Consider the following 26,283-nt stretch of genomic DNA (forward strand, 5'->3'; position numbering starts at 1 on the left):
ACTCAAGTGTTAATGAAAGAATTGCAGAGTCTCTTAGAGATTGAACTTGTCATTACAGTGCTGGATCTTACTCCATTCACCAGCAGCTCTGTGTGGGTAAATTAATCCTCACTGTATTTGTGCACTGATCACCATGGGTCAGTCAGTAACACCAAGGCCTTTTCTTCCAGTTATTCCACTCAGCACCTCCTCAGGTAAGAGATGTTGATGTTATTTGGTTATTTCTCACCCTCTAGGTCAGTGCAAACTGTGGCTCTGTGTGTCACGCAGTAAGTGATGACCAAGCACTTGTAGATTATGGTAATTTTTTTGTAGGATTCTTTAAAGGTCATTATCTGAGAGTTTCCAGCTAGTAAACATCCAGGAATGCTTCTGTGGGGTAGTTATGTTTGAACTGCTGTTTGGCTGCATCGGTGGAAAGAGGGAACCAGCAAGTTTAAAATCCAGTATTTTAACTGTGCTGTTGGTGAAGAATTGCACTTTAGGAACCAGTTATGCTGGTATTGCTTCTAAACATACAGAGTTTAATGACTGAGCAGTGTATTCTTGACTTTCTGCAACCAGAGGCATTTCAAATATTAAGCCCAAAATGGCACATCATATCTAGCTGTAAATACAGCAGCCAAGGAGGCAGGTGAAAGTCACCCCATCTCTGAACACTGCCATCCCCGAGGGACAGTCAGGCTCTGGACACAGGCCACAGGCATTTTTATGGAATTACAGCTGCTAGTTCCACAGTGGAGCAAAGTAAAAAGTGCTGTGTTCTTGGACATGTCAAAAGGGATTGAGAAGCATGTTTTTTCTGATAAATTACTTTTATTTTTCAAAATTGCTTCAGTTTAAAGTCACTTTTCCATATTTTAACTAGCCACAACAATGACATATTTTTAAATTAAATAATTTTCTAAATGATATTTTAGAAGGCAAATACTTAGTTCTCAAACATAAACAACTTACTACTTTTTTTCACTTAAACCCAGGTTTTTACAGTAAAGTAAGAGAAACTTGGCAATGCAGGGAAAAATGCAAAGGTACATTATAAAGCTTATTGTATGCAATCAGGTTGATTGTTGGAGATGTAAACACTGACTATTAAAAGGAAAAATCTTGATACAATGCAGAGAAAAATACAATCCTAATAATTATCTAAAAAATACATGTAATAAAGTTATTTATTTGGACAAGGTACTGTGCAAGTTATGCAAAACCTATTACGGTAATTAATGCAACACATTATTTATGCTGTATAAACCAGAAATCTCTAATCACATACTGGGAAGATCAACAGGTTCTTTTTTTAACAGCAAAGCATCTTCAGTCTTCATTCACATTTGGACTTGGAAACAGTGCTTTCCTTGGCATTAAATACCAAATATATTCCTTAAATACGTGCAAACATAATTTTTACTTCTACAAATACAGTACTGAGACCACACCAAACTGTTCATCATATAAAAATAGCTTCATGTACAGTCACACACAAAGAGGAGAAATGAATGTAAACTGTCCAATTATGATAAATAAGTCAGAAAAAAAAGGTTTTTTGAGAATATAAAGTGGTTTCATGTTGGAAAAAGGGATGAATAAATCACTTTCTCAAAATGAAGAACAGAGCTTCATTCTGAACTGCCATCAGTGTACACTGGCAAACTCCACTGCTGTCAGTAAAGTTGTGTTGCATTCCTACCACTGTAAAGTCAGTTGAAGACCTTCCCTTGGCTTCTACAGTATGAAAGCATAATTTGCTAACATCTGGAACACAGCCTCCAGAGTCTGGTCCCTTCCAGCCTCCTTAGATAGGCAGCTGTGTACCTCAATTGTCCCAGTGTCAGTTCAGCTGAAGGCGGAACACGATTTCCCAGCTTGCAGTGACAGTTCAGAGCTGAGCTGGGCTCTGCAGTGGCTCCCTGAAACCAGGGGTTCTGCTGCCTGCTTGACACACTGGGAGCAAAGGCAGCAGCAATTGCCCTGCCTGGTAACTGCAGCCCGAGCAGAGTTGTGCAGAATTAGATTTTGCTGATGGGAGCCTGACCCAAGTCCATCCTTAGACATGGAGCCCTGCCATGAGCAGAGCTCTGTGCACGTGTAAGGGCCTCTACAAACAGGAGCAGCTGTGTTTGCCTGCATTCATTCAAAATGAAACAACATTTTCATCTGTGCTCAAAGATAAATCTCAAGGACAGTGTACAAGATGTGTGAATATAAGAGAAATATAGGGAGCATTAAAAAAACAAGTAAATGCAGTGATCATTGGTGCAGATATTCACATTTGCATGGTGTGTAGCAGCTATGGCAAAGGATCAGAAATACATTGTGGTTAAAAACCTTGCCTGCTTTGACAAAACTATGAACTCTATCAAGTCACATTTTACACAAGATGCAGTAGAAGGATTCAGTACTTAAAATACCCCATTGCAAAGTCCAGTTCAGTCAAACATATTAGCACAAAAATGTCATGTTTTTCTCTCCAAGCAGTAGACATTTATTTCTTTTTAAACTATTGCCTACTGCTTGTTAGAACATGTAGATGGCAACAATTTAACAGGTAACAGAGTTTCTGTCCAATTCCTGACTTTCACTGACCATCAGAGGGGTCTTAGTGTGTTCTGTTTTCCCTTTGCTCTCCTCATCTTCTCCCTCCTTCGATGCCGCAGGGTTTTCCTCGGTGGTGTCAGGCACAGCACCCCGAGATGCTTCTGTTGCATTTCCTCTGACTGTAATGTGCTCCCACCCACCCTGTGAAAAAGGGATACAGAAACTCAAAAGGAGAAACATCAGCCTGTCAGTGCTGTATGTGATGTGATGCTTTGTGTGCCCTGCTAGTTTGTTCTATTTGTTCATGAGGAAAGTAATCCTGCTCTGGGATGAATCAGAAAAAAGGCTCCTTGTAAAAATTAAATAAAACACAACAGACTTCCCTGACAGGGAGTTAAGAGGTGGTAAACTTGAGGATTTTTATCACAGGGAATTGAGATTAGTAGGGTCAGGCAATCATAACAGAGCCACTGCAGATGTTCCACTAACTTAAAAGGTGGCAAAACCTTGAAATAGTCTTTCTCAAAACATTGAGAATATTACAGGGTACAACAATGAGGAATAATCATGTGCAGACCAGGAAGGAATCCACTTTTTTTAAAATGGCTCTTACTCCACTAGTTTTTCCATTGTAACTTTTAAATTACCTATTTAAAATGAATACTTACCAAATGCAAATAAACAACTTCCCAGCTATGATTAAAATAACTTCAAAAAGGAACCTAAACCTGAAGGAAAATGTCCGTTTCCTGCAGGTATATCCAAGCTTTCTAATGCTGGCCAGCTGGGCAGGATGGCCCTTCCCTTCCTCTGTGAGCCCAGCGACATTGGGATGTACAACCTCAGGCAGTTCTGTGCCCCCAGCACTTACCCCAATGCCATAATCCCACGAGAGGCCTTTAGGTTCCAGGGGCTGGACACCAGTCCGGTGGCAGACGGTGCCACAGCTCAGGCTGTGGCTGCCCTGCACTTTGTCAGCTATCACCCACACCTCAAGGAAGCAGAGAGAGGCAGTAAATTGTGCTGCTCTTCCCAGCTGTGAAATCTCTGCCTGACCCCTTTCAAAAATCAGGCTTGTTCTTCAGTAGGCTGAAAATGCTCTGATTTAGACAGAGAGACACCCAAACAAACTATAGAGCAGTGTTATAATTAAAACATTGCCAGATAAGACTTGGCAGGAAATAGATTAAATATATAAAAAGCCTTGTTAAAATATGTAGCCTTGTTAAAAAAATGGAAAAAATTAATGAGGCTTTTTGCAGCAGAAGGCTTGGCTGTATCACTATTCCACTGGCATGATTTTTTCTCTTGCTATCATATTCCAACATTTAGACCAACATTTTGTGCAATTAAGTTAAACAAAACTAAGGCTGAAGAACATTTAATTACTAAACTATGTTCTGCATAATTTTTAATAAACTGATGAGATACAAGGAAGCTTAATACACACCTGGTCCAGGGGCCCTACAGACATTTTACGGATGTTATTTGAAACATGATCCCAGGTAGATCCTTGAGGGTAGCTGGGTGTGATTCCCTGTCGGTACCAGAGATTGCCTGTGAAACAAAGAGTGCTGCTTACAGCCCAGCATGGCTGTTTGTCTGAAATGCTGTAAACAACATAAACCAGGAATTCTTTCTGTGTTCCAGGGAAATGCAGTTTTGGCTAAGGTATTACAGAGATGGACAAAATGAAGCTTCCACTTTGGAATTTGTATTTCTATAGTTATTGCTTGTAAAAAATAGCAAATACTCTGTTTTGTAAAACTTCTTGGGGAAAAATGTTCATATAAGGAACTAGGCACTAGAAAACAAATGCAAATAAGATGAAGGTCTCTGAATCTGTTGTTAAAAGCTTGTTTCTTGTACAGAAGGTGCTTCATGATTTATCTGTTTTGGAGCAGGATTCCAGACAAAACCTGACCATGCAATTCTCTGACATTCACCTGTATATTCCCCCCAGAGCACAGGTGCTGGACTGTTGTTACCCAGGGCACCATCAGATACAACTACCAAGCCTTCAGAAGCAGTACTTCAGTGCACTGCTGCTCCAGATCCTTCAGTATGAAATACCAGTCCCTATAGAGCACCAGTATTCTTCTGCCCAGTTCGAACTTAACCTCTTCTTTTTTAATCACTCTGGTACAGACTGCTGTACTTTCTGTAGCACTGACTAATAGTTTTTTAAATCCTTACCATTTTTATCCAAGACAAACACAGATGTTCGTCCCACTGAGACTTGCTTTAACTTCTGTTTTTGAGGTGAAGGGATATGGTACCAACAGTCACCTAAAGGTCACAAATCTTGAGTTAAGCATTGCAAAAACAGAATTAGGTATGGAAATGTCTGCAGCTGAAACACATTGCTGTGCAGGAAAGCTGTGAATGACATCACACTTCATATATTTTTAACAGAGTGTTTTTTACAAATGAACACTTTAAATTACACAAGTGAATAGCAAATTAACTGCTATGATTATTGTATTATTTGTATGCACAGTTTTGCACAGCCATGGGAAAGGCCTCTATGAAACAGATTGGGCTTTTTCAGACATGGCAGTGGAGCAGAGCAAAAGATAAAGTACAAGTTCTTACCTGCAGGTTTGCTTGGAGACACTGAACCCCGGTAGAAGGCAGAACCATCTCTGGCAATAGCCCACACTTGGTAAAATGCTCCAATGGAGATGGAAATGAAGGGCTGATCTGTTCCCACATGCAGCCAGGATGTTCCCTAACAAATCATGGGAGACGAATTGTGAAGCAGTGCTTAAAACCTCCATGACAAAACATTGTTGATTATTACTAAATGAGAAAAAACCAACATAGTGAAAAATGTTCTGGAGAATAAATCTTACATACCTTTACAACTGAATAGAAACAAGGTTGCTGATTCTCAAAGATATTTGGATATACAATTCTTTGAAAATAACTTGGACAAGTTATAAGTTGGACAATGAAAAGCCTTTTCTATTAAAATCGCTGCATTTTAGGTATCTACATGTCTCTGAACAGCTGAACTAGAGCCTTCTTTCTTTTAATTCCTTACAAAAAACAACTGATATGGGATTTCAGATTCCAGGCACAGTATTCCAGTTCTAACTGCTGCACTGCCTTACAGATCAGGTGTTGCAGTTTGTTTGAGGGGGCCCAAAAAAATTAAATATTTTTCAATTTCTTGCCGTTTTTCACCAAATTCTACTAAAGCATTTTCTTAGATGTTTTTCCTGGTTTTTATCCTACTGGTATCGAGGCACTAGAGTGGGACCATGCTTCACAGAGTCCATTCCTCAGCAGTTCCTTTAAGTGGGATACACCTGTTATCAACCATTTCAAAAAACAAACAAAAAAAAGAAGAACCAAGCTGCAGTGCAGAAAGTGGAAATAAAATGCTTCATGAGAAGATGGCCAGGAGCTGAGAGAGGCTCCTGCAGGTGATGTGGCACAAGCTCAGGTGGATTATGCAAGAGAAGCACTATTATAAGGAACGTGGGCAGCAAACTGCTACAGCGGATGGACAGGGACTTGCAAATCTGGGACACAAAGGGATGAAAAGTAACAAGGTGCTTTGAGAGAGGGCCCTGTGTGATTGTATGTACTTGCATATTACATTAAATACATCGATAAGCAGTAAAAACAAACAGGGAGCCTTACAGCTGGATTCTGCTGTGTCACTCCAAGCCTGCAGAGCACGTCTCCTTTGTCACTGATTGCCCACAGTGCTACTGCTTCTTCAGCATCTGCATCTGAACTGGGAATTATGGAGATGTCCCACAGGGTGACAGGAGGCACTTCCAGCCATGGCCCGTTGGTGACTATCTTACATTTTCTGAAGCAGAAAAAGCCCAAACCTGTCAGAAGTATGTACTTTCTATAACTGGTTTCCTAGTCTATTGTTGGCTTCCAGTCCTAAAGTCATCAGGTAGTGCTTTTCATTAAATATTAGTATTTTTAATTTGAAAGAGGTTTTTAACAATCAATCATGTTTTGGAGTTTGAATTAATATTGATTTCTCAAAGCTTCTGTTGTTTGTTTGGGTATTTTTTAAAGTTACTTTATAAAACCAAGATCACCCAAGAAGTCTGCAACTGGTGCTACACTGCTCCATAGCTCTCTCAGACTCACTGGGCAGCAGAAGGATAATAAAGTGCAGGGAGAACTCCACACCCAGCTCATTGCTTCCTTTGGTTAAAAGAATAACTTTACAATTCTTTTTTGGTTGGTCTGTTAAAAAGGTTATGTATTATCTTGAGGTAGGCAGAGGTAAAGCAGCTCTAAATGACAGACTTGGTAAGTCATGCTGGGACTTTGTGTACTTTTTCTGTGGAAATTGCACCAAAGTAGTGCTGGTGATTAGGGAAATTATGTTAGACTCTGTCATCACCACAATAATTTTGTGTATGAAAAATGTCCTAAAAAACTTTAGGACATTCCACTGTTTTCCAGTTTTGAAAAACCAGATTCAACCCTATTGATCCAACCCTACCAGAGCCTGTTTGTTTTCAATTTTCAGTTGGTAGTTAAAACAAGAGGAAGTATTTAGACTAGAGAGTATTTCTCAAGTTGCCTATTTTATTTCAAGTCACCATTTTGACTGACTGGGTTTGTTTTGCTGCATATTGTGAAATAACACTTCTGATGCTTCAGAACTTCAGAGCTTTTTGTACAAGGGGCAAAATACTTTGTAGCATCAATACTAAACCCAGCAATGTGTAAGTTCACAGCAATCAATTAGCACAGCTATTAGATGCTCTAGTACAGAAAGCACAGAAAAGTTGGAAAAACAGGAAATGCACAGACTTCCCCAGCTGACAGAACATAGTGGCAGTTTGCTGTTTTCTGAGTTCCACCTGGACATTTCCTCTGAAATGGGGTTAGACTATCTGTGGCCCAGCATTCAGTATGTGGAATTCATAAGTTGAAACTATAAAAGGCCTATTACCAGCAGTTACAAGTGACCTGATATGTACTGATATACCCAGTGTCTACTGTTCCTTAATCATTTACCATAAGGAAAATCAGATATAAAGAAGAACTGTCTGACTTTTATCTACAGATCCCAGAAAATCCAAGAGGGTAACTACTCATAGAGACAATTAGAGACATAATGCTAAAGGTCATCAGTTCTCTGCTGGGTTATTTGTTTCAGGTTTCTTTACTTTTTCTTTTGTTGATTGGGTTTTGTTGACAACACTCTTCACCTCATAACTAAAGTAGACTTAATGAGCAATTAGGATTCAACTTCAAAACTTATTTATATTGAGGTTCCTCACCTGGCCCAGCGCCTCCGTCGGACAAAGTCTTTCATTGTCTTGTGCCCATGGTAGGACCTACCAAAACAGATTTAAACAATGTTCATGAGGATGTCAGAGCATCTCCAGTGTCAGTGCCAGCCTGAGAGCACTGCCTCCATCTGCCCACCAGGCACAACTGCTGATTTTAAAATTCTTCAAGTGACAGTTTGCCAAGTTCACCTTGCTGCCCTCCCTCCCTGCAAGTATCAGCATGCCCACAAAAAGGGGGGAAATGAGGCAGTGTTGTGTCCCTGCCAAAGGGCACTTAACGTGCAAACCAGAAACGAGAAGGAGTGAGGACTGGAGTCTGGGATTTGGCAGAAGAGGAGTTTCCTTACGCTGGGAAGTCAGCAGCATACTGCCAGCCCTCCCGGTCCGTGCCGCCCGCCGGGCTGAAGTCAATGTACCAATCTGAGACCTGTGGGCAAAGGGGACACTGGGAGTAACAATCAACACCTAATGTACCATGAACACCTCTTCTTCTATTTACCTCCACCTTCTGGAGAGCAACGACTTGCTAGAAACCTTCTCATACTTGAAATACACACAGAGGTTCCCAAACATTTTTAATTCAGCGGAGGAGAAAAGGATCCAAGTCACATTAAACAAAACACCCCACTCAGTGTTAAACATTCTTTTGACTATGGAAGATTATTGCTAGCTATTAATGGGGAAAACAAGGTTAAATGTTACAACAAATCCCAGAAGAAAATCTGGGCCCCTTGAACTCAAGTCTTATATTCTACTTGCTGAACTTGGACTTCTTTGTAAAAAAATTTGTAAGCCAGAACTTACCCAAGACCACTGCGGAGAAGGAGGCTTGGTGTTGGTCTTTGTACATTCCTGCAGGCCAGAGGCATCACTCCACATGTATCTGTCTGTGGGCAGACCTCTGTGGTGGTGGAACAGTGCACAAGGAATGAAAGGTCATTTACAAAAGGGAGTTTAAAAGGCGAGGGAAGAAAAGCCTTTCTGTAGCACTTCTGCTTTCACACACAAAACACTGCCATCATTAATCTCTGTTTAGAAATATCATGTGAGTGATGAGCACAGTGGGAAAGAATCTGTACAACTGCTTCCAGCTATAGCAAACTTGAGGACCATGTAAATGTTTCTCTGTAGAGTGATACTCTTCACTACCACTTAAAACTGGAACGTGAATGCCATATAATTGGATATGTATTTTTCTATACTTTTGGTCAAATATACTATTCAAGGACCCAGTGTATTTAGGACAGTATGTATAGGAATATACAGATCCTAATAACTTTTCTATCTGGTCTTAATAGTGAAAGATACTGCAAGTAGGCACACTTGTGCAATCACAAAGCACAAATCTGTAACGTTTTGCCATAACAACATTTTGAATGAAGTATTACAAATTAGAAAATTGAGAAACACTGCTCCTTCCATCACATGTTAACTATGAATGTTGGAGGACACTGAAGATAGAGTAAGTGTAATAACTCTTCCAAAAACCTAGAACAAAGCCCCTGTTTCATGTAACAGTAGTAGTGTTAAAGTAAATAAATGCAGTAAATTGAGTAAATAACCTGCTGCTGTATCCAGTGACAGGATTCCACCGTTGGTTCTCATAGATGTAAACACATTTCACATCTGACTGTGTGTAAATGTTATCAGCACTACTGGCCAGTCCTGTGAGGAATAAACAATGTGGATTAGAGTAAAGCTAAAGCTCGAAGACATTACATTTTAAACTCCATCAGCCACTGCTGATTCCATTTCTCACTGCCAGGCTGTACCTTGGATGAAGCCACCTCCATATCCACCAGTGTAAGCCCAGGCTGTGTGGTCGTAGCCGATGCCCCACACCACGCCCCGGCTGTTGCTCTCCACCAGGCGCAGGTGGCCTCCCACCTGCCGCCAGAACCTGCCAGGAGAGGACACTGCTCAACACCACATCCTTCAGGGATGTCTGCTTTCCCCACCAACAACCCAATCATCTTCAGCACAGGCAACCTTCTCTGCTCACTTGTCCAACCACTGTGCAACCTCTTAAGTGAAAGCAGCTGCCAGCTGAAAGCGTTTCCCTCTGAACAGCTCCCAGAAAGCAGATGGCATTGTTCTGCTTGGGGAGTCTGCAGTACTGTACTGCCACAGTTGTCATAAAAGCTGTCGAGAAACTACTCCTGGACTGCAGTGTCTGTGGAAGACTGAAAATTTCACATTTCTTGACTCAGATAAAACTGAAAGCTCAAATGATATTCCAATTACAGTGATTAAATTTAGTTTCAGTTTAGGCTATCTCTTATGACATTAAAGATGCAATTTTAAAAAATGGGATCTCAGTGAGAAAGGCTTTTGAAATCACAAGGATATCTCCAGCATCTAAGAATTAAAATATGATTTGGTGAATTTCTTCACGTGCAATCATGAGTAGAAAGGCAGCCATTAACCCTGTGAGTGAACTACACACTCCAAGAGCTCATCAAAGCCACTGAACTGACAGGACAGTTTGCTGGATGGCATCCCATGCAGAAAGAACAGCTTCAGAAGCCTCTTACATTTGGTCACATGGCATCAACTGGGGTCCGGCCTCCAGCTCAGGACTTGGCTCACTAACAAAGATGTCTCCTTTACAAGTAACTGACCAAATGGCATGGTGAGAAGGAGGGCCTTGAATCCGTCTGCTTTCACAGCAAGACATGTTCAGCAAAGACAGCTACAAAACAAGAAGCAAAAAAAAGCTTCCATTTACAGCGAGAACAAAAATTCCCATAGAGATGCTCAGTATTGTAGAACAAAATTTTACCTCTGCATGTTGCAAATCAGCAAAGTGAATTTGCAGCTTTTTCTCAAAAGGCACTAGAATTCAGTGGTTCAGAAATTACTATACAACCACTGGAACTGCTGTGGTTTGCAGGAGCTGATCAGGATGAAGCATCTCTCAGGTTTGCCCCTGCTCCAGTGTATCTCTGCCTGTCTGCCTGTACAAAAGACTCTCTGCAACAGTGAAAACAGAGAATGGTTCTTCTACCGATGCAGAAGAACACCATACCTTAATTCAACTCCTAACTCATTCCTACCCTAACCTATTTTCAGAGATAGGAAGAAAATGTAAAGCAGTATTGGTGTTGCTGTGGATAACTGCAGCACCAGAAAGCAAGCAGACTTCAGAGGAGATAACAAGCCTCAGGTGCCTCTATTTAAAAAACAGATGAGTAGCCTCAAGAGTTTGAATGTAATGCTGACATTTCAGAGACTGGATTCTATGTTTTACTGCAGATATTGCCAGCTTGAAATGAGAGATGCCCAGATTTACCCAGTCATGCATTTCTTGCTCTGTTGCGGCTGCCAGGCGGATTGGCCATCGCTGCTTCGTCCTCTCAGGTGTGTACAGTGCAAAGGAATGCTTGGCTTCATTCAGCACTTCAACTATAATGGTCACTTCATTCAGGAACACGTGGATGTACTAAGACAAGAGAAAAAAAGCCTGTGTCTAAGGCAAACCTTCCACAGAGCCAGCATTTTTGCACTTCAGGTCTACAAACAAGGCATTCCTGCCAAGGACAGCAAAGAATCAATTCTTGGCGCAGAGAGAATGAGATTCCACTTCCAGCCTCGCCCTACCTCTGTTTCCTATTGCCTGCAGGCATTAACCCTACTTGGGAAGACCCTGTCCAGCCAAGCTGGGCTCTTCACAATCAAGAACACTTTGAATTTCCATGAGAATTCCTGGTTAGTGCAGATCTGATGGTTTAAGCAATGTGACTGGTTTGTGTTTGGGTGTTTCTGACACAGCCTTGACACAGCCCAGAAAAGCTTGCGGTTTGCTGGTACCTGGGGTTACCTTTGAATTGGTTGCCAAACCTCAGAACAGTAGGTGCCATCATTTGCCTCCTTTAAAGAAACTGTTCCCCTTTCAGAGGCTTCCCTTTGCCAAAAGCAGCTCTCCCAGGGGTCTGCAGCTGAACACACCTTTTTCTCCTCATGGTACATGTAATAGATGAACAGGATGCTGTCCCGCATCCCGTCACTCCCGGTGAACTGCTCCAGTGCAACTCGAACGTCCATCCACTTATGGGGCTTCCAGTTCCTCCACCACTGCAAGGCTCCAGTTTTAACCCAAACCGACTGCAAGGCAAACACAAAAGGAATAAAGAAACTGCATCACTCTTTTTCTTTCTCCCAAATGCTGGTTTTGTGCCCACAAGTTGTGTCTGCTGCAGGTTAGTCTGTATCACACCTCATCATACATTCATACACCTGTATCACACATTCCCATGCAGAGTGTACCAGAGTATGGAAACTCATAAAAGTGGATAAAAAGATACTGAGGTAGCATGTGTACGACAGTAGTAGCATTTTTACCCTGCAAGAATGCAGTAGCACACAGGTAGTAACTGACTCAAGTTTGCTCTCGTTATAACACAGCCTCTCTTTGGAATTTAAAGGCTTTTGACATAATTTTTTTAAACTTGATTAAACCCCTGGACTCCAAATGTTTTTGATCAAATAATTCTAGATGTCATTTGGCAATTAGCAATGAAGGGACCAACAATATGAATGAATCTGAAAAGAGCCAAGGAGTCATAACAAAGGGAACATCAAACAAAACTGCTGCTATTTATGTGGTGCCATTGACGTTTGCATCATTTATTTACGCAAGTTAAATTAGTCCTAATGGCCACAGAGAGGGAAGCTCACCTCCTTGAGTCACTGTTTCAATTAAGGTGCCTCATCTTGTGGTGGAACAATTCATACAATGTTCTGCTGCTGCAACCATTTCTCTGAGGAGTTGAGGTCTCACAGTACCCAAATAGTGCTGACCAATGCTTTGTTTCTTCCTAAATAAAACTCTCTGATAATGCTTTTAGATGAATACTGCTGCTCCATCTTTGACAAGCTGTTAATTTCCCACAGGGAGCTCAGACATTAATAATCCAGGAAAGTTGTCATAGACAGAAGTAAGGGCAAGAATATAAAGCTGACAGTAAGCTCAAATCAGTATGTCAGAAATGTATTATTGATTCCCAGATGTGTTTAGAAGATGATAAGAGATAAACGTCCTCACTGCTTACCTGCTCAATAGCCTGCTCATAGTGCCTGAAATTCTCCAGTTCCCGCTTTGTCCTTTCACTGAGCTGCTGAAAAATCTGCTTCCTCCACGCTGCTGTCTGTGCAGGAGTGATGGACAGGGACAGAGACTGCACAGATGATGACAAACCTGGGACAGAACCAAACCCAATAAACTCCAGTGAGCTTTGAGCACAGTTCTGTGAAAGGTAAAACACGGCGCTCCTCTGAACACCAGACTGGATCAACGCAGTCTAACACCATTTTTATACGGATTATAATTTGGAATCAGTGTATTACAGCCAAACTTTGTAAATGATTCATAGAAACAGGATCACTAGATAGATTATAGAGAAGCTTTTAAAGCCATAACCTTGTAAAAATGAGAGTTTTGTCACTAAACTGCAAGATAATTAGATAATATACTGCATCACAAGTTAGACTGTTAAATACTGGGAGGCCACAGTTCATGGTTTATTTTACCCATTTCAGTAGGAATGGCAGAGTGAGGCAGTTATTGCCAGCATCTGCACCTCCCAAGAGAGCCCTTTTCACTCCTTCCTGTAACTGCTCAGTGATATTATGTGTTTTGCCCGAAGCTGCAGTTTCAGTACAATTAAAAATGAGATGTAGGTCCAGCACAGATTACTTTACAAAATTACTACAGGAACTCAAGAGAAAATATCAATTTTACATTTATTTATCTCAAGCCCAAAGCGCTCTACAGCTAAATGCTGCTGCACTATGCTCAGACATGAACCTATTAACAAACTGCAGCAAGAGAAAGTGGGTTAGCACAAGTTTTGCACCATGGCTTTGCTCGGAAAAAACAAACCAACATTTTTCTTAAAGAGCACGTTGAGCTGTGACTGGAACTGGGGTATGCTGTGGTGACTGGCCCGTACCTGATGGAGCAGTGAACCACTTGAGTGGGCTGTGCAGATCCACCAGACAGCCTCCCCCAGACACCCAGGCCCACAGCGGGTGCTCATCGGCTCCGTACTGGTCTTCAGCTCCCACCGAGAACGCGCCCAGGGAGGAGAGGCTGGATGTGTCTGCAAAGCTGCTGACAGACAGCACCGGATGCTTCTGAGCCTCCTTCAAGTCAATGTTTATCCACTGCAGTTCTGCAGAAGGATTTGGCTTTCCAGGAGATTTGTTCATTTCAAGGTTATCTTTGTCATTACTAGCTGGAGCAGCAGTGGCTTCTCCTTGCTCAGAGTGCGGAGGATCCACAGGCAGCCGTGCAGATGTTTCAGCCTGGCTGGCTGGGCCATTCCCAGCGGCTGCAGCTCCCAGCAGGGCAGGGCTGGCAGGGCTCGTGGGCACGCCGGGGAGCTCTGTATCAGAGGAAGGATCTGCATCACCCTGAATGACCGCGCTTGTTTGGTTCTGAATATCATCAGTAAAGAAACAGCCAGCACTGAAGGACAAATAGATAATTAATTATCATCCAAAGCATTGTAAATCAGCACAGGCCTTAGATTGCAGACACACAGAAACTGACTTAGCGTTTCACTGCAGGAGAGAAACAGCAGACTTCTCTTTTAAATGTCAAATTCCATCATCAGAGGAACAAGTCCAACACAAACCTGGCAAACTGGTCTAGTAAATGCAAAACAAAGGAAGGAATTTTATTGATCTTTTCAAACAATTGGTGGTGTTGGCTGCCTACAACTCTCAGGAAAACACATCCCATTTTCTGAATACGAAATAACAAATGGGATTTTTTAAAGCCCATTATTAACTTTATGATTTGTCTTTGCCAAAGGGAACTTCTCAGCACGCACTCAGGCTCAAACAAGTCAGATCCACTGGCATGTGTGGTACATCCCAGAGGCCAGCAGGCAGGGGGAGTAACTGATTTAACCTCCCTAGGAAAAGAAACCTACAGTGACACTCAGGAAGAATAATTCCTAAGTGGAGTTGGCATTCCTTCATGGTATTTCATAAATAACATCTTCTCTTATTAGAGACTAGTTCCAGATAGAGATAGTAAAGCCCAGAGGAATATGCTTTACTGCAGGCATGCAGTGAATTCCAATGGGGGAGCTTGAGATTCTTCTCTTGAGTGCAACAACTGCTGCTTATTGTTAATTTTAATGGCAAAAATGCAATTGTCTTTTGGCATACATAATGATTAGAGATGTCTTCCCCACTCCTTGTCTGTACCCCTTGAATGTAAAGAAATATCTCCTAGCATTGAAACCCTTGCCGTATGAAGTCTTGAGCAGGTATTTCATGAAGTACCTGAGCAGACTTGTTGAGCTCCCAGTCTGAGATCTGTCACTCTCTCTGCCAGACACAATTGCCTTCCATGTCTTCCCACTGAGCTCACTTGGTGTGACACCTTGACGAAAATAAATCGCTCTGTCATCGCAGCCGATTCCCCAGACCTAGAGAGGAAAAGAGCTTGGTGAAGGAAGTGGCTTGGAATGCAGCAGGTATCAGATACAAAAAAGGTGCAGTGGTGCAGAATTAAGCACAGAAAACTGCTGGACACAGCATTTTCCTTTTGTGTTCTCCCTTAATGCTGACACTGTAGATGCAGAACAAAATTCTGTACCAAAACCAGTCTGCACCTCCCTGTGCCATACAAGACACGTGCTGGCTGTCACCTTTGGGGCAGAATTGCAGAACTCAGCCTCTTTCCCTCCCAGCAGTTTAAGCCCAGGGTCCCCTTGTCCAGCCAGCCCTACTGGCACTGCTGAGAGCCCTCACCACGTGTGAACAGCTCCTGCACTAGAAGGAACATACCCCTTAGAGGTAACATTCCCTTTAGAGGGGAATGTAAATACCCTCTCAGCTGCTCCCCTGCTCTCTTACCTGGTTGTTTAAGCCTACAGTTACCATCATCATTTCTCCAACCATTTCAATCCAACTTGTCCCACAAGGATTATGTGAGTTCACTCCTCTTCTAAACCACACCTACAATAACAACAGAAAGTCTAAATTTTTCTCCTTCTGGTCTAGCAGGAATTTAGTTTCTTTAGTGGATTAGTCTTAATCTCTAACACTGACTTGCCACATTGTCTTATGAAATCAATTACTTCCTTGATTCTTTATCAGATAAAGATAAAACAATTCACCCAATAGTACCCACATTGTGTGTCCACCTGCAGCCAGAAAAGTCAAAAAAGGAGATTTTTTTGTAGGACTTCCTATGACAGAGTTAGCTTTTATGCTCTTGGAAAAATACCTTCTATTACTATCACCACATAGGCTATTTCTGATCACTCTGAATAGGCTTCTAAATAGTGTTCTTACATTCAAACCCTAGAAGCAGGGCTGCCAGAGGGAACTGTCAGGGGGATGTCTTTAGCAGTACAGCTCTTTCAATTGTCTTCCCTTAGGTCTGACTTTACCAATCTGAAAGTGTCTGTGGGCTGGGCACCTGGCAGAAGTTCCCTCTGTGTGTAGCATATACCATGTAGTCATAGAAGCTGTTGGTTGAATCCCATAACATCAGGATGCTTGACTGCCCTGTGGCAGATCTGAAGGAAAATACACCAGCTTATCTCCATTTATTACAGTGAATTTATGTGGCAGATGGAGCAGGCTGGGCACAGCCTGTTACCATGGCTCAGCTGGCAAGTATTGACTCACTACAGCAGAGAAACTCAACAGAACAAGCACAGAGCTCAGGCCTGGCTTTGAATTCAGTGTGAAGGAGCAGGGAGTGGGACTCCATCATCTTTATGGGTCCCTTCCAACTTAAGACATTCCATCTTTCTAAGTTAAAACTCCAGTAAGAAAGTAATTGCACATCCACATGAGAGATATCTTACCTAATTAAATACCAAAACCCCCACATTAAAAGACTGATGAAGAGACAACAGTTGCAGTAGGAAGATAAAAAAATAGCATCATGCAGGAAAGTGTAGATGAGAATACTCCCCCTGCTGCTTTTGATGTAAAATTCAGTCCTTGTGGAAACAGGAGTGACTTCAATTTTGATGCTTAATGTCCCTTAGAAGAGGCTCCTCATCCAATCCCCACCCACATGCCCATCCACCTGCCAAATCTGTCTGACTTGGGTTCAGAAAATTCCTTCCAAAAAAAAGAGCAAAAGGTCTTCCTTAAATTCAACTCAACTATCACAAACCACAGAGCATTCCCATAACAGCAAGGGAAACCAGAATTCCTCAAACCATGGGGACAGAGAGTTCAAATCACCAATGCTTCCTGTGCAAGCTACACTCCTGTTTGAGAGCAGCAGACAGGGAAAGGAAGGGAAAAAGCAAAAGCAGAACCTGAGCCCTCTTACTTTTCTATCCTTTGTAACACACCACACCACATCAACACCCACAGAGACGTGCATGATCCCATTTTCAGAGCTTGGAGACTCCACAGTACTCCAGGAAATTCCTGCAAAGAAAGAACCCAGGAGGCACTGTAGGTTAGTTTCTTATTCAACACTATACAAATCAAAGGGTTTTCCAGCCAGATTTAACAAACTTTACCTTGAGGGTTATTCCTATCAATTCCTTCTCTCACAATAGCTTGCCCTTCCCAGAGAGTTGCCCAAAGGAGGTCGTAGGGTCCACAGCTGATCTGAACAACTTCACCAGGAGTGGTGACTAAGGACCACATGGAACCTTCTGGATTGTGATGGCAGACATTTTCTCTGTACCATACCTAGACAAGTTTAAAAAAACAAAAACAAATGAGACAAGGAAAAAATATCACTACAACAATGAAACCATTGAGACAAGAGTAAAGACAAACTGGAAAGAACAGCTCTCCTTTAACAAGAGGATTGTTTTGTGTAGTGTACGGCACTCTGACCTTTAAAGATATGTTTTTTTAAATGTTGATTATGCAGTTGAAGCTATTTCCTTATGTACTAAGGGAGGAGGCTGTTCTACAGAGCAGCTTTTATCATGGAACTGCATCTGGATTGGGTACAGTAACCTATTGCTACAAGTTCTGTGTATATTTCAACATTTAAACCACTTCAGTGTATTTCAGGGCATGTTATATAAACCAAGAGTGAACAAATACATAACACAAAAATGTTACTGTTAGCTGAGAGCCTGGCCTCACTTTCACTGAACAGAGCTTGTCACAATATGGGGGGAAAATTCCATTCTCTGTGCAGCCTTTGGTGACATTCAGCCATTTGCTAGTCTTGGACTGCAATTTTCTGTAGATCACAGTCAAAATAGGAAGGTCAAGCACAGAAAGTATCCTGTGGCAGTCATACAAATGCTCCACAGCATGACTGCTGAGTGCTAAATCTTCATTTTTAGGAATACTTTATTTCCCCAGGGACTTTCACTTGGGAAATACAAGCATTTTACAATGGCAGTCAAGTAAGCCTTTAGACTGGGATGCTTGTCACGTGTTACTAGAAAGTATGAGGAACAGGGAGTTTTATTTTAAACAATGTAAGCAGGATTGCTTGCCTCTCCAGGTAGTGCCAAATGTGACTGAAAGCTCAGGCTGTTAAAAGTATTCTTTCTGAGAACACAAGTTAGAAAGTGTCTAGACACAAAGGAATATTAGATACATGATGTAAGGATGAAGGAAGAAAAGCGAGAGTCAAATCTTCACAGGACTGAGCAAAAGAGGAGACCCCATGGGAGGCCTAAAACTAACAACAACAGAGCAAGATATATAGTGTTCAATAGAAAATAAAATGAAGACATTTCAGAGCTGGATGCCACATTGCCAGGTCAGGAAGTGATCACTTTCCAATCAGTAAGTCTTTAAAAAGCCATTTTGTAAACTCTTGAATCATCCCTGTCTCTCCACCCCAAAGGCACAGCACGATGCTTCACCAGAACCTCTGACAGCTTCTAAGGCTCCTTCTCCTGGTTCCCAGCACCACAGTCAGCATTCTGGGCATTTTTCAAGATATAATACACTACTATTCAGCCCCAGTTTTTAAGGTTCACCTGTTCATAGAGGTTAAAGGCTTCCATAAAACAAGAACCCTAGAAGTACTAAGCCTTTCCATTTACAACACAAGTTGTTACATAATGTAGTCCCAAAGCAGCTTTTCATCCTCTGCCAGATGCACAAGCAGTGCATTTCCTCACCAGTGTAAGACAATAACAATCCTGTCTTGCTATACAAATATTTAACTCCTTTTAACTAGTAATTTTTATTAGAAAACTCAGGGAACACACACATACCCTTCCTTGCAAAGAAACTGCCCACACTGACAGGCGGCCGAGAGGCTCGTCCGTGATCTCCCATCCTCCGATGGAGATGTCATTGAAAGGGTCTGGCAGCTGGTCTGGTTCATCATGGGACACAATCTGGAGCAAAGGGAAGGAAGGTTGAGGAGAGGAGACACTGCAAACAGGTGACTTGGCTGGTGGCATAACTTGTGTCTTGCGGATTGGTTATGTATCACTTCCTAGAGTGGCTAAGCAGGGAGATTCTCCCTCTCACTCAAGGCCTCCCTATGCAGAGAGGGGAAATGCTGCCAAGGCAGCATGGAGAAGTCTGTGTTTTGCACCTTAAGCAAAGGAAGTTTTTACTCACAGAACAGTGCATACAGAATTGGAAAGCTGAAAGATCACAAATTACAAATTCTGAATGTTCTTAGAATGGAACAACAATTATTAAAGAACAGTTATTCACACAGATAAAGGACACAACTTGTGAATGATGCAAGGCAGGTACCACCTTGAGTGACAGTGCTTTGTCACAAAACCAAAGGAAGTTAAAAAGTTGTCTGAAATTTGCAAAGGAGCTGAGCATCCATCTCTAATTGCATCACCATAAGATCTGGCACCTTATTACCACAGGTTTCCATGAAAAATCCCAGCTTTCCATTTATGCTTACAAGAATAGCAAGTTGGAAGTGAAAGAATCCAAGTCCAGCTAACAGGGAAGTCATAAAAAATTAACTTCCCTGCACTTCTAATTGATTATTTCAGACAATCAGTATTTAATATGTAAAAGAGATCCAGAACCTTGGCCCAAACATCCCGGGATTTGTATCTCCTGTATCTGATCCATCTCCTGCGTCTGACACAAGAATTCCATCTCTTATCCTTTGTGTAGGTGCTGGGGAAGTCTATGGCGTAAGTCCAGCCCTGCAAACAGAGGTTTTCTTGTATGAAAAACAGGATCAAGGGAAAACTTGAAGTCATAACTCAGAGCAATTCTGCACAAGAGTCACAGCACAAGTCACTCTGTGTGTCTCTAGAGCCCTGATTAACAGATCAGCTAATTCCATGAATGATTTATGAATCATGCCCAAATTCCTCTGGGTGATATACACAGAACAAGTAAGACACAGTAAAACATTTTACTTCATAGTAAAGACCTTAAATAACAATGACATTCAGTTGCCAGGATTTCGTGGCCTGATCAAAAGAAAAAAAGCTTCTATAGAAGCTCCTACAGACTTTAAAAACCTTCAAACAAGATCCTTCTTTCTGTTGTATTAGAGTTGAGCTATTTCCCAGAAAGAAGTATGTATGGCAAGCTTTATTTTTACAGACTTTTTTACACTTCTATAAAAGTTCCTTCCATTTAAGGATTCCCAGAATAGATCTCTTTTTGGTATTGTTCACCTACCCCTTTCTCTGTTGGTTCCCCTCCAATATTTTCATCCACATACCAGTCAGACTCCCACTCCCAGTGTGGTGAAGGCAGTGTGAAACTATCAAGCTGCTGGTGTTTTAGCCCGCTCACATCACTCCACTGCCAGCGGTCACTGGGCAGTAATTTCTCACAAAAGCCACCAACTGGATTCCAGCGCTGCCAGAAATAATAAATAAAGTATTTGCTTTGAGATCACATTATCTCATTGCACATCTACAGGGAGTCATGACATGTTTCTTATTTTCTGCAGAAGAAGAGGAATAAGTTCCTGGGGTGAATGAGAAAGTGTTCACTCCATGAGCCCCTCCCTGACACAGCCTTTGGAGGAAGCTTTTTTAAATGTCAAAGAAGGGCTGACTGCAGAGCTTGTCCCAACCGAGTCATTTTCAGTTACATAAACAGGACCATCTGATGCTATATTTTACCAGGCACTGGGCCTTTTTTCTTTGGTGATGTATGGCACCATGACACTGCAGCATTAGGGTAATGCTGTATGGATGGCCTTGGTATCTCTAATCTACTCCCAGAGAAAGATGATTCATATCTTGATCTTGTCTGCACTAGACAAACAGCACTGCCTCTGCCAGGAACAGTGTTGAGAGAACTGTATCAGCAAATCTCCCCTGGATCTTATATTTTTTCCCTAATCTGCCCTGAATCAGTTACAGAAGGGATAACACAAGGATTTTCACCAATACTGTCATTTTTTCCCCCCCAACACTCCTACATACTATAGAAATACTGTCAAAATCTGTCCTGTAATACTATCTTACATTTTAGGGCACGTGGAAAATGAGTGGTGCAAAATCTGTCTATAATTTTTACACAAAATATTATTTGCTGTTACGAGAAATTTAGCCTTTTCTTTAGAAAGGCTAAATTGCCTTGCACATTATCTGCAAACTACTTCAGTATAATTTCATCGTTGCTAGCTCTTGCAGAGTATTTCTTTTTGTGCTTTCTAGTATTTTGTTTTCCGTTTTTCATCACCTAGAACAAACAAAATGAAAGTTTTAAAGTAACAAACAAAATTTTAAATTTTGCATTTTTAAAGAACATGTTTACACAACAAAAGGAACATTCTTACGTTCTTAAATGGCTGAAAAGCTGTATCAATATTAAATAATGTATAAAATTAATTTGTTGTACTTTTGCCCGTGCAGGTAAGTTAATGTCTCTTCCCAATTTATATTCATTCTATTGCCCATTAGAAATCAGAGAAATGTGCTCAAGAAAATCCATAAATTTTCTCTCTCAATTAACTTTTGGTTAACTCACAACCAAATTTGATAAATTTCCTTTAAAACACCGTTTTAAAGACATTATTTTGGAGTGCATCAGATAGAAATGATCACCTTAACACTTCTATGTGAAAAAGTTGGAAACATTGTACTTTAATGGAAAGTTATGCCTTTATTAGAGAAGTCTTTGGAACACTAAGAAGTAGGATTGTTTAAAGAATAATACATTTTTGATAATATATTATCAGAATATATGATCATATATAATATATTTCTGATCTTTGTTGCCTGGGAAGTTACACGGGACATTTTCTTAAGGGGACTGTGTATTTGCCACTAAGGAAAGGAGAAATGGAAATCACTCAGTGAAAAGGGTGAATGCTCCAGTCTGAAATGGCTCACACAGAACAGGCTGCAGTTCACACTGGCCTTGCTTTTGCTAGGAGCAGGGAAGTGCAACTCCTTTGGGAATTTAACTACAAGAATAACCTGGTGTTTGGCACATATATATATATATATATATATATACTCTTCAGAAACTTCTGATAAAAAATGAAAACAAATAGAACTGATCAATCCTCCTGTGAGAAAAACACACTGAGACAGCTGATGCAGGCCGTGCTGTCAGTCCAAGCAGTGGCTGTGTCACAGGTACTGTACCTGTCATACCTGGTTCTCATAGGTTTCCTCCTGGTATCTGATGGGAACATCTCCTGAGAACACGTAGGTGTACACCTGATGGTCACAGGCTATTCCCCAGCAGCACTGCTTGACAGCAGAGACCCGCTTGAATTCCAGCTGGGTGTCCTTGCACAGCTCCCAGTACTGGCCAACAGTAGAGAGAGTGTAAACCCTCCCAAAAATGTCAACAGCCCACAAAAGGGAACTGGGCATGGCCATATCTGAAATACAAAAACAAGGTTATTGCTGGAAATGGTGGGTACAAAAATGGATCTTGAATCTGCTGCAGATCAGTCATGCTCTGAGCCATCATCAGTCAAATTAAATAAAGATGTAAGGGATGATTTTTTTAAAAGAGCCTGTGCAAAGGTGGCAGCCAGACCTCTTTGTCAGAGCTGTGCAGCCAACACCTCTCAGATGTCCCTGAAAAGCCATAAGGAAGACCTTCCTACCAGATCCTTCTACTGTGCATGCTACAAGAGCTCAGAAATAAACAGGACAGCTCTGGCAGGCTGGGGACAGACATCAGTTCTGAGCTGGGATGAAGGAGAACAGACCATCTCATAGCAGGCAGCTCCACTCTCAGGAGCTCGTGATGCTGGTGGTGCTACACACCCTGCTCATCTCAGCTCCACAAAGCCCTGATATCCCCTGATCCCTGCTTCTCAGCCTCCTCTCTGTGTAACAGCACACCTACACAGGTACAAAGGCAAGGATGTGAAAGGCAGCTTCTCCAAAAGCACACATCTGCTTTTAAACCATGGACATACTGCCTGCTCCTGCCAGGAAACCTCTTTCAAAGCATTCCGGATCAGATCCAACTTTAGGATCTCTATACATAGGTGTGATGAATTTAAGTACACACAGAGCATGGTTTGGCAGCAGAGACCTGGTTGAGTTCCATTCTGGTTCTATCACATAATAACCTGTCATTTTCTGGGCACTGCAGCCCTGCCCTTCTCAGAGGGGTGAGGCAGGTGCACATCCGTCCTTTCAGAAGTGAAGAAAGGCCAGGGTATTTCTGTCACTTGACCTTCTAGACGCCATCAAAACAGACAAATTTTAGTAGTTCTGTGTGTTTGACAGTCAGAATTGCTAATGAATGTTTTGAACTTTGCCTTCAGCTCCTTTAACTATGCAGCAGGGAACTGGGAGAGGAAAGGAGGAAAGGGGACTCAGCTCCCACACAATGAAAGAGGAATTCTTGCTTGTAGTCAGTGTGGAACACTGCTTCTTTGCTGTCAAATGGCAACTCTGCTTTTAATACAAGAGCCTCAGGAGAGCTGCCTGCCTGCTTTCTGACAGAAGAGGTGGCACATAGGGACTGACTTGTACTCTGTATGTGAATGGCAGAGGTGAAACTGTGAGGAATCTCACACAGCTGGGTCAGTGTCAAAGAACAGCACAAGAAATTCCCCTGGGATCCCAGGGAGAATCAGGAGTCTTTGCTTCATAAAATTGCTGCTGCTAAGTACCTAAAAACCTGATCCAACAGGTGAAGAACAGGTAACAGTGACAAGAAAACACACAGCAGCAGGGAATGAGTGATACCAGAGGAAGGTCCTATTAGTTGTAGCATAACTAAGATGAATTCTCTGGTTTTCACATTTTTCCCTGTTATTGCTGGGAATTTGAAGGCATGAATCTTTGTCTGCTCTTGGATCAACCATTTACCTTCTTTATATCCTCCTATAATGGAGTACAGAAGGACATAACATGGAATAATGGAACAAAGTGAAGAGGAGATGAAAATTAGTGTGTGTATCACTGGGAAAATAAAGGCTGTGAAAATAACCCTTCAATATCAGCACTCAAAATTCTCCAAAACAGTGTTTATAAAAGAAGACAATATTATGCACTTCATTTTACGTAACCAGAATACTAGAGAGTCTGCAGTGAAGGAAGCATTATAGATAATGCAACAATGACAGTTACCTAGCCAGGTAACAAAGAAAAGTGATGCTTGGGTCTCTTAAAGATGGACAAAGATACAAATGAAGGCCTGTACCTGGAATGACAGTCCAGGCGGGCAGAAAAGTACCTGGGACAGTTCAGGAAAAGGTGATGAAAATTCCAAAGATTATGAAGTTAAGAAAAACATAGATGGGACAACTAAAATAATGCAGGCTAATGCAACTGGTTTAAAATACCCAAGGCAGCCAAGACAAGTGGGAGTTTCTACATATTTTTCCATCTGAACTTTTGAGACAGTGTTTGGGGCATCATGGGAAAATCCCAAATGCATTTTGGATTATAAGCTTTAAAGACTTCACTTTAGGCCCCTTTGCACTGGCTGTGCTGCAGAAGATGAAGACAGATATTGCCCAATTTTGAAGGATTCTCAGTGCTGCTGGCTTATGTGCTCTTTCGTGAAGGCAGAAATTATCAAGTAATCTCAGGGGCCTGGAAAAAATCTGATCTGCTGGATTATTCCTCATAATGCAGCTCAGCCGGGTAATTTCAGAAATGCTTAAATGAAGAAAACATATTGGTAATCATTATTTCCAGTGGCCTGGCATATCACTGATTGCTACAGAATTCAAGAAAAACATCGCAATTCCTTGCATATAATAGAAGCAATGCTGTTCCTCGGGAGAGCAGGGCCCTGTCCCCGAGTTCAGGCCGTGGCGGTGGAAGGATGCGAACCACCCCAAGACTGGACGTGTTCCAAGGCACACCGCGCACACACTTCTCCTGGGTGTCACACGAACCGAGCGGCGACTCCTCCGGCAGCCCCGGTCCAGCCACGGCCGCGCCGCGCGGAGCCCGCGGGGATCCCAGAGCGCCGCACGGACGCGGCAGGGCGCACACCGCCCGGCAGCCGCGCACGGAGCCCTCCGCCCGGGCATTAAGGCCGGATCGGCTTAGGAGCCGTGCGGGGCTGCGGCGCCACCGGCCTGGGGCGGCCCCGGGCCGGGCACAGCCCCGCTCCCCGGGCCGGGCACAGCCCCGCTCCCCCGCTCCCTGGGCCGGGCACAGCCCCGCTCCCCGCTCCCCGCGCCGGGCACAGCCCCGCTCCCCGCTCCCCGGGCCGGGCACAGCCCCGCTCCCGGCTCCCCGGGCCGGGCACAGCCCCGCTCCCGGCTCCCCGCTCCCCGGGCCGGGCACAGCCCCGCTCCCGGCTCCCCGTTCCCCGGGCCGGGCACAGCCCCGCTCCCGGCTCCCCGCTCCCCGGGCCGGGCACAGCCCCGCTCCCCCTCTCCCCGGGCCGGGCACAGCCCCGCTCCCGGCTCTCCGCTCCCCGGGCCGGGCACAGCCCCGCTCCCGGCTCCCCGCTCCCCGGGCCGGGCACAGCCCCGCTCCCCGCGGGCTGCGGCAGGAGGCGGGCGCGGGGCTCCGCCGGCGGGGACGCGACCCGAAACGCCCCGGGCGCCCCCCACGCCCTCCCCGCGGGGGCTGCGCGGAGGTGCCGGCACCTCCCCACGGCTCCGGCACTGCTCCCGACGGCGATGGAGCCGCCGGGAAGAGCGGCAGGGGCCCGACCTCCACCCACCCCGCCCGGCCCGGCCCGGCACCGGCCCGCGGGCAGCGAGCGGCGCTGCCCCGGCCCCGGGCTCGCCCCTCACCTGCCTCCCGCCGCCCGGCGCCGCTCCCGGCGGAAGGAGCCGCCGCGCCCCGGCAGGGCGGCCCCGCGGAGCCGCGGCCGGCGGGGAGCGCCGCGCCCACACCGGCTCCGAGCGCCGCCGCCATTGGCGCGGACCGGGCGCGTCACGGCCGGGGCGGCGGGGCCGGGGCCGCGGGGCTCCACCGGGGCCCGGTCGGGGAGCGCCCGGGCGGCTCCTGCGGGAGATCCAGGGAGGGCCACAGAGCTGAGCGAGGATCTCATGAGGGAAGGCTGAGGGAGCTGGGCCTGTTCGGCCTCGAGAAGAGACGACTGAGAGGGGACCTCATCCATGTGTAGAAATATCGAAAGAGGTGTCAGGAGGAGGCTC

General features: G+C 43.6%; 1 protein-coding gene across 1 annotated transcript; it reads right to left on the reverse strand.

Moving 5' to 3' along the window:
* Positions 1-796: 796 nt before the first annotated feature.
* Positions 797-26,066, reverse strand: TECPR1 (tectonin beta-propeller repeat containing 1). The gene is made up of 25 exons (XM_038150855.1): positions 25,918-26,066; positions 22,340-22,572; positions 20,403-20,585; positions 19,793-19,915; positions 19,004-19,129; positions 17,327-17,501; positions 17,131-17,231; positions 15,690-15,791; positions 15,114-15,259; positions 13,769-14,286; positions 12,869-13,014; positions 11,766-11,921; positions 11,110-11,259; positions 10,352-10,509; positions 9,590-9,717; positions 9,380-9,482; positions 8,622-8,718; positions 8,165-8,244; positions 7,806-7,862; positions 6,187-6,361; positions 5,131-5,266; positions 4,732-4,824; positions 3,986-4,092; positions 3,407-3,526; positions 797-2,736 (listed from the first exon to the last, which is right to left on the reverse strand). Exons 1-25 carry the CDS (start codon positions 26,039-26,041, stop codon positions 2,539-2,541), a joined length of 3,735 nt encoding a protein of 1,244 aa, XP_038006783.1. The 5' UTR covers positions 26,042-26,066; the 3' UTR covers positions 797-2,538.
* Between the last annotated feature and the right edge of the window lie 217 nt (positions 26,067-26,283).

Source organism: Motacilla alba, chromosome 14, assembly GCF_015832195.1.
Source record: "Motacilla alba alba isolate MOTALB_02 chromosome 14, Motacilla_alba_V1.0_pri, whole genome shotgun sequence".
In the NCBI taxonomy this organism is placed as follows: Eukaryota; Metazoa; Chordata; class Aves; order Passeriformes; family Motacillidae; genus Motacilla; species Motacilla alba.

Coding starts and splice junctions, on each gene's coding strand:
- TECPR1 (XM_038150855.1), bottom strand. CDS start 26,041: ATGGCGGCGGCGCTCGGAGCCGGTGTGGGCGCGGCGCTCCCCGCCGGC. Junction 15,260..15,689: donor CTGTAGGCTTAAACAACCAG/GTAAGAGAGCAG, acceptor TTTCCTCTCTAG/GTCTGGGGAATCGGCTGCGA. Junction 6,362..7,805: donor CGACGGAGGCGCTGGGCCAG/GTGAGGAACCTC, acceptor TTTCTGCTTCAG/AAAATGTAAGATAGTCACCA.